We start from the raw sequence: 7,819 nt of genomic DNA, 5'->3' as shown, positions 1-7,819 counted from the left end.
GGGCTTCTGTGGGACCCCCCGCCCACCTGGGCTGGCCCCTACAGCAGGGATGCGGGCCCTGGGCCAGCAGCCGCCTGCAACACCCCCTCGGGTGGGCACATCTCAGCCCCCAGCCTCCAGCAGGCCCCCAGCCACTGTTCCCTCACTCGCCGAGGAGGGTACGCGGTCCCCAGGGGCCCAGTCTCAGTCCCTCCAGGGGGGGCGGACTTACTACACAAGGTGATGTTGCAGCAGGGATTGGCCGGATTGACCTCCGTGGCGAGGTAGGTGCCATCCTCCTCGCACTGGGTGAGGGACTTCTGGTCACAATTCTTGGTCTGGCAGACGATGCCGCTTCCACCCTCCAGGCAGGTGCAGTCCTTGCAGTCGAACTCAAAGCTCTCCCCGAACTGTAGGGAGGAGGAGTTGAGCCGGGAGGAGAGGCGCTGGCCGCCGGCCTCGCCAGGGCTGCACCGTGGCGCATCTGCAGCTGGCAGCCCGCTGAGGGGTCCCGTGCCAGCCACATGCCCCCCACCTCCGAGCACTTGGGGCAGGTCCTGGCACAGGACAGCAGCTGCCCATTCAGGGCACCAGGTTGCTAACATCACAGAGCCACGACCAGTGCACCAGCCTCTGCCAGCACAGGGGCATGTGGGAGGTGCACTGCTGGTGTCTGTTGGGCACATGCAGCATGGAACAAGGGAGTCAACCCATAGCTGTGACCTCACGCAGGAGACACAGACAGCTCTGGTGGCCAAGACGTCACCTCAAGTTTAGGCAGATCATTTTGCGACCACGGGTGGGTGGCGTGGATGGACGGACAGGCGGGTGGGTGGGTGGAGGCCCCTGCTAGCTCGGCTTCCGGGACTTCAAGGGTTCACTTCCCCACCTTGGAGGCTCCCAAGTCCTCGTTTCCATCCCACCCATTCCCCAGCACCAAGCGGGAGGGCCCACCTCTCTGGGCACATTGTCGGGTCCCACGCAGCCTGGGGAGGAGGAAAAGACACGTCCTGTTAGCAGAGTCCTGGTGCGGCAGGTGGCCACCGCCTCTGTGGTCCCCGAGGAGGAGGCAGGAGGGAGCCACGCGAGAGGGGGACATACCGCAGGTCTTCACGCACACATCGAAGCCGGGGGCGTAGTTCATGGTGCCCTCAGGACAGAAGCAGCCCTCCACCAGGCCCGTGCTATTCTGCTGAGAGGAACTGGGGACAGAAGGGCATCATCAGCTGGGAGTGGGCTTGCAGGACCACCAAGCCCAGACAGTGCCACCCAGGTGCATGCCCAGAGGGGCGAGCCCGTGTCCTAGCAAATGTGACGTACGTGGACTTGCAGGTGGATTCCTGTGCAGGGCCACAGGCCTTGTACTCCCTGTGAGACGGGCACGTCACAGCTGTGGGAATCAGAAGGGCCAGGTCAGGAGGGCCAGGCCCATGTTGCCCTTGAGTGACAGTGCCCAGCCCCCCGGCAGAGCCTGGAGACGCCCTGGCCCACAGGCCCCCAGCACAAGGGCAGGGACAGGGATAGGGTACTTACAGCAGGTCCCCTGGGTGTGTTTCCTCCAGTCGATGCAGATGCCCTGCTGTGCACACAGGGCCGCGTAGGTCTGCAGACTGGCACACTCCATGCCCGAGTCGGGCACGAAGCAGCTGTCGAACACGCAGGCATCGTAGTAGCGCTGGGGGGGCACGAGGGCATGGCACTGGGCGAACAGGCTGTGGGGATGGGTCATGGTCACACTCCGCTGAGGTGCTCAGCACTGCCGCCCCCACCCTCCCCAGCACATGCACCACCAGACAGTGCCCGAAGCTGACTGTAGCGGGCAGGGCCGGCCTTGGGGAAGGAGGCTGGGCACTGAGGCTCCAGCATGCGGCACTCTGTTGTGGCTCCCAGAGATGGAAGCTGCTCGGCTACCTGGCCACCTGGTGCCAGGATCCCTTCCAGAAGCCCTGGTAGAGAGCCACCCAGCTTCTACTCGACGCACACACATTGGGGGACCGGGCACTCCCTCCCTGCGGCTCCCAGCTTTGGGAGAGCCCCCACCACTGCCCTATGTAAGCCCAAACCTGCCTTCCCAGTATGAGCCCTGGGTGCACACCCTGTCTTGGGCCCACTGGTCTACCCTGGGCCTCAAATTCAGCTGACCCTGCACCATCCTGAGAGGCGGGAGAGTTTTGGGGGTCAAAAAAGGCACAGGGAGGGCCAGCCCTTGGCTCACTCGGGAGAGCGTGGTGCTGACAACACCAAGTCAAGGGTTAAGATCCCCTTACCGGTCATCTTTAAAAAAAAAAAGAAAGAAAGAAAAAGACAAAAGGCACGGGGAAGTCTAACATGGCAGCTTGGTCCTGTGAATACCGAAGCCCAGCTCCTGGGCCCCTTTGGCACCTGGCACCTGCCCGTGGTGTCATGACCTCCCGCCTTCCTAGTGCCACACTCTACAGGAGCCGCCGCCTCTTTGTAGACCTTGTAGGGGCTGGGAGGGCAGCGCGGCTGCTTCCTGAGGCCCTGTAACTCACTAGTGGCCAAGGCCACAGGCAGGCCTAGGGTCAGGGTCACCTGTCCTTGATGAGCTGGCAGAGAAGAGACTCGGTGCAGGTCTTGTTGCTCCCTGGCTTCGTGGGGACAGGGCGCTGGGTTGTGAAACTGTTGTATGTACAGTGTGGCTTGGAGGGGTCGTTCACCACCCACTGGTCAGCTGCGACCTCGCAGTTGGAGATGACCTCCCCACTGGGCAGCATGCAGTCGTCCACAGTGGTGTTGGTGCAGGTGCCTGCCTCCGCAAGAAGGGCCACGCTGAACCAGCACCAGGTGACGTCACCCAGCACACAGGGCAGCCCCTCAGATCCCTCCCCTCTCCAGCCCAGATCCCCTGGCATCTGGCAGACCAGGGCCGAGGGCGTAGACTAGGCCAAGCCACCTCTGACTGGCTCCCTGCAGGGCCCCCCGCCACAGGCGGCCCCAAGCAGAGGAGCAGGAGACCCCCAGCTGGGCTGGTGGCACTCACTCCGCCCTGGCCCAGCCACCCCCCCGGGGTAGGGCGCGGGTGCTGGTGGGGCTGCAGGGCTCACCACACTGGCCCTTGGTGTTGTTGCCAAACAGGTGGTAGGGCAGCCTGATGGAGAAGGACAGGCCATTGTAGGAGATGAGGGCGCCCAGCTCGGGGATGTCCACCACGTAGTTGATGCCCGATTCGTACACCTGCAGCCCATACTTCTCGTAGGGCAGTGCCACCGTCTGGCTGTTGACCTGCACCTGTGGCCGATACACCTGGGGTCAGGGAGAGCCTTCGGGGAGGAGCTGGCAGCCACCTGGCTAGAGCTGGCCCTGCACTGGCATGCCCCATCCTCTCCAGGAGCGCTGTGTTTCTGGCCAAGCCACCTGAGCCCCATCGTGGAAGAGCACCTGGGGCCGCCCCTCCCCCACCTGCTAGACCTACACATGCAGTGGGGGGTCTCTGGCAATGCCCCTGCCCCTCCCCCACCCCCATTTTTGCTTTCTTTCCATTGTGCAAAGCCAGACCCTTGTCCCAGCTGGTCCCAGGGTAAACCAGAGAAAGTGCTCCTGGGAGCCCCCTGCAGGGGGTAGGGCTCCCCAGGCCTCCATGCAGGTGAGGAGGACTCAGCTGGGTATGTGCAGAGCCCCTGCCCACCTTCCCCTGTCCTCAGGGAGGGGGCATGACTGGCTGGGCTCAGAGGGATGTCCCTGAACACACTTGGAAAACCCATGGGAACAGGGTGTGTCCCCGAGTGAGGCTCCCGCCCTCTCCCACTTTTCCAGCGTGGCTCTGGGGGAGGCTGCACTTGGGCCCCTAGTTCCAAGTCCTCTGTCGCATGGGGAACCACCATGTGAGAGGGCCCGCATCGGCATGCTCCACCGAGGACGCCGGTGACTGCAGCCTCGCGTACCTGTACCTCCATGGGCGTCATGTGCATGGTCTTGATCAGCACCTCCTGGGTCTCATGGCGCACGATGATTGTGCGGGGACAGGACACTTTGTCGTTGACATCACAGTGGTAGTTGTCAATATAGACTCCAAAGTTGTCCACGGTGGGGGTGACCTCCTCCACCAGCACATAGGTGCAGTTACCCTGGTAGCTGTAGTAGAGCCCATCGAAGGTGACGAAGTGTGGGTCCCCCCAGCCAGTGCAGTAGCCTGCAGAAGAAGCTTGGTGAGCTGGCACCAAGGAGCTGGTCACAGCCCCAGGCCAGGGTGGGGGGCAGGGACCAGGACTCTGTCAGGATTCACGGGACAGGCTGGAAGAGCAACAGGAACCAGGGTCCCGAAAAGCCTGCTCCTGGGCTCGGGCACGTGGCGCATACGAGCTCGGTGGATCCGGTGCTGCTCGTGGCGCCCATTCTGTAGAACGGGGCCTGGCTTAGGAGCCAGAGATCCAGGGTTCCAACCCAGCCTGTCCCTCTCAGCCTCAGAAGCACCCTTGTTGCCCCACCATGCAAGCCTTCCACTTGCCCAAGCCCCCTGTCCAAGGTGGCATGACAAGTCCCTTGGACTGTTCCTGGGCCTCAGCTGGCACTCGGCCACTGGGGCTGTGCCGGTGGAGTCTCAGCCCTTCCACTCCCCAGACGCCGGCCCTGCGCCCCCACCCACAGAGAAGGGGGGTGGCCGCAGCACGTACAGTCACACTCCCAGTGCCAGCAGCAGCCATCCGGGTCCATGACTTGCACTGGCTTGAGGTCGTTGGAGCAGGTGGGCATGGGCGGGGGCTCGCACTTCACCTCCTCGATCTCCACGGTGTTGTTGTGCTTGCAAGTGGCGATGATGCAGTCACACAGCGACCAGGTCTCGTTCTCCTGTGGGCAGAGGGTGAAGGGCGGTCAGTGTGACCCGCCACACCACAGCCCGCAAGGAGGGGGTGGGCCGTGCTCAGGAGGCCTCGGCGTGAGTGCCCAGAGTCCTGCCCGGGAGGCAGAGGGAAGGGCCTGTCTTCACTGGCCACTCACTATGGCAAGCTTGGGCACAGAGAGAGGGGCAGGGCTCGGCAGACACTGCGCCTGGGAGGGTGTTGGAAGCCTCAGCCCTGCTGGACACGGCGCAGAGTGCGGCAAGAGGAGCATCTTGGATGACCACCAGAAAGGTGGCACCTGGTCCCTGAACGCCTGGACAGGATGCACTTTGTGCCGAGGGGACAAAGCCACCATGGCCCACTGACCTGTCTGGGAGGATCAAAGTCTGGGCATGCAGGGGGCTTGGTGGTGGCTGGAGAGATGTGTGTCGGTGTGGAGGGCGAGCTGGGCGTTGGTGCGCTGGGTGTTGGGGAGGGTGTTGATGGGCAGGATGAGTTGTGGAACTCGAAGGTGCAGTTCACTGAGCAGTTCACGTAATAGCAGGTGTCTCCAAATGTTCCATTGTACACCAGCTCACCTGCCCAGGGAGAGACCCCATCCCAACACCATCCAGAAGCAAGTTCCCACAGAGGCCCCCAGAGGGAAGCCCACCATGCCCTATTTCGGGCACGTGGGCGTCCCCACCTCACTTAGCCCCTGGACCACAGGTGAACCCTGGTCCCCAACTCATGTTTCCAGCAAGCTGGGCTGGCCCCGGAGATGTCCACCCCCACCCGGCATCCAGCTTCCCAAGCAAGCTGCCAAGTTGGACCTTAGCCCTGATCCTAAGCATCTTCAGAAGTGCACGGCATGTTACCTGGGCCGTAGTATGTGTCATTCAGGACGCAGCATATGACTAAACTAACGGTGGTGAGCCGCTGGCCTGTGCTCATGCTGATGCTGGGAGAGACAAGCGGGCTCAGCGTGGGGGTGGGCACCCTGGAGGCCGAGGTGCTGGTGGTCTCGGGCATGGTAGGTGTGGTCCCACTGCTTGGGGGAGTCTTGGAAGAGGTGGTCGTGCCTGTGAGGAAGGCGGTCAGGAGTGGGAGTGAGCAGTGAGGTGGGAAGGCCTCATGTCCACTTCCCGGGCTCCGGTAGTCACAAAGAAGGTGGCGCTGCGGGGCTGCAGTCACAGTACATGGCAAGTGTGACAAGGAGACCCATGGGGGAGCTGGTGCTCCAGGCAGTACACAGCTTGCTGGCAAACTCTACTGCCAGCAAGAGGTGGCTGGAGGGGGATTTGCCACAGCATAACAGTCCACCTCAGAGAGGCTGGACCAGCTGCCTGGTAAGGCCACCTGTGGCAGGCCAGAGAGGTCCCAGAGGTGCTGAGTAGGGAGGCACAGATAGAAGTGGGAAGGGAAGCAAGGGTCTCTCGGGGAACCTCACTGGCAGCCTCTGCCCCACACAGCCTGGCCCCACACACTGGGGGTCTCCCCACGGGATGGGTTTTGTCCACGTGGCTGCACCACAGAGTGGTGTGCTGAGGGGGCTGCCTTTGGGCTCTGCTATCCACACACAGGCCGGTGGTCAGTGGCTCCCTGAACACAGAGTGATGGCGCTCAGCAGGAAGAGAAGGCACCCAGAGACTGCCATGAGTATTCCTGGGAATCGGCCCTCACTGGGCAGAGCAGGGGCCCATGGCACAAGGTGGCACCCAGACCAGAGTTCCCTGGCAGGAGAGTGGATGCTCCTGGGAGAGGAAGAACCAGATGTCTGTTTACCTGGAGGCGCTGTGGAGATCCGACCTGTGGGGACGATAGTGGGTGTTGGTGTAGGAATAGGCGTGACTGTTGCTGAGGTGGTAGAGGTGGCCGTTGGTGAGGTGACAGACGTGGTCATTGGTGGAGGAGTGGGCGTTGCCGTTGGAGAGGTGGTAGAGCTGGTCGCTGGTGAAGGCGTGGGCGTGGACGTTGGTGAGGTTGTAGAGGTGGTTATTGGTGGGTGCGTGGGGGTGGTCGTTGGTGAGGTGGTAGACGTGGTCGATGGTGAAGGCATGGGCGTGGACGTTGGGGAGGTTGTAGGGGTGGTTATTGGTGGACGCGTGGGCGTGGCCATTGGTGAGGTGGTAGACGTGGTCGCTAGTGAAGGCGTGGATGTGGACGTTGGTGACGTTGTAGAGGTGGTTATTGGTGGGTGCGTGGGGGTGGTCGTTGGTGAGGTGGGAGAGGTGGTCGCTGGTGAAGGCATGGGCGTGGACGTTGGTGAGGTTGTAGGGGTGGTTATTGGTGGATGCGTGGGCGTGGCCGTTGGTGAGGTGGTAGAGATGGTCGCTGGTGAAGGCGTGGGCGTGGACGTTGGTGAGGTGGTAGAGGTGGTCGCTGGTGAAGGTGTGGGCATGGACGTTGGTGAGGTTGAAGGGGTGGTTATTGGTGGATGCATGGGCGTGGACGTTGGTGAGGTGGTAGAGGTGGTCACTGGTGAAGGCATGGGCGTGGATGTTGGTGAGGTGGTAGAGGTGGTTGCCGGTGAAGGCGTGGGCGTGGACGTTGGTGAGGTGGTAGGGATGGTTATTGGTGGATGCGTGGGCGTGGCCGTTGGTGAGGTGGTAGAGGGAGGTGTTGGTGGAGGGCTGGTCGTGGCTGTTGGTGAGGTGGTAGAGGTGGTCACTGGTGAAGGCATGGGCGTGGACGTTGGTGAGGTTGTAGAGGTGGTTATTGGTGGATGCGTGGGCGTGACCGTTGGTGAGGTGGTCACTGGTGAAGGCGTGGGCGTGGACGTTGGTGAGCTTGTACGGGTGGTTATTGGTGGGTGCGTGGGGGTGGCCGTTGGTGAGGTGGTCGCTGCTGAAGGAGTGGGCGTGGACGTTGCTGTGGTTGTAGAGGTGGTTAAGGGTGGATGCGTGGGTGTGGCTGTTGGTGAGGTGGTCGCTGGTGAAGACGTGGGCGTGGACGGTGCTGTGGTTGTAGAGGTGGTTATTGGCAGATGCGTGGGTGTGGCCGTTGGTGAGGTGGTAGGGATGGTTATTGGTGGATGCGTGGGCGTGGCCGTTGGTGAGGTG

The 7,819-nt window shown here is 62.5% G+C and overlaps 1 protein-coding gene across 1 annotated transcript in view; it reads right to left on the bottom strand.

Annotated features, from left to right (window-relative positions):
• Window positions 1-146: 146 nt before the first annotated feature.
• MUC2 (mucin 2, oligomeric mucus/gel-forming) overlaps window positions 147-7,819 on the bottom strand; it is a gene marked incomplete at its 3' end in the record, with an annotated part of 28,414 nt that continues 20,741 nt past the window's right edge. Inside the window, exons 33-45 of the mRNA XM_008563406.1 lie at window positions 7,712-7,715; window positions 6,513-7,628; window positions 5,636-5,812; window positions 5,145-5,356; window positions 4,611-4,785; window positions 3,882-4,129; window positions 3,045-3,228; window positions 2,533-2,746; window positions 1,513-1,691; window positions 1,300-1,369; window positions 1,081-1,181; window positions 934-965; window positions 147-389 (exon numbers count right to left, since the gene is read on the bottom strand). Of these exons, the coding sequence (XP_008561628.1) occupies window positions 147-389; window positions 934-965; window positions 1,081-1,181; window positions 1,300-1,369; window positions 1,513-1,691; window positions 2,533-2,746; window positions 3,045-3,228; window positions 3,882-4,129; window positions 4,611-4,785; window positions 5,145-5,356; window positions 5,636-5,812; window positions 6,513-7,628; window positions 7,712-7,715 (2,955 nt within the window). The remainder of the gene's footprint in view (window positions 390-933; window positions 966-1,080; window positions 1,182-1,299; window positions 1,370-1,512; window positions 1,692-2,532; window positions 2,747-3,044; window positions 3,229-3,881; window positions 4,130-4,610; window positions 4,786-5,144; window positions 5,357-5,635; window positions 5,813-6,512; window positions 7,629-7,711; window positions 7,716-7,819) is intronic.

Source organism: Galeopterus variegatus, unplaced genomic scaffold (genome assembly GCF_000696425.1).
Source record: "Galeopterus variegatus unplaced genomic scaffold, G_variegatus-3.0.2 Scaffold13496, whole genome shotgun sequence".
NCBI lineage: Eukaryota > Metazoa > Chordata > Mammalia > Dermoptera > Cynocephalidae > Galeopterus > Galeopterus variegatus.
The sequence above is the reverse complement of the archived record's forward strand: the minus strand, read 5'-3'. Positions and strand labels throughout refer to the sequence as shown.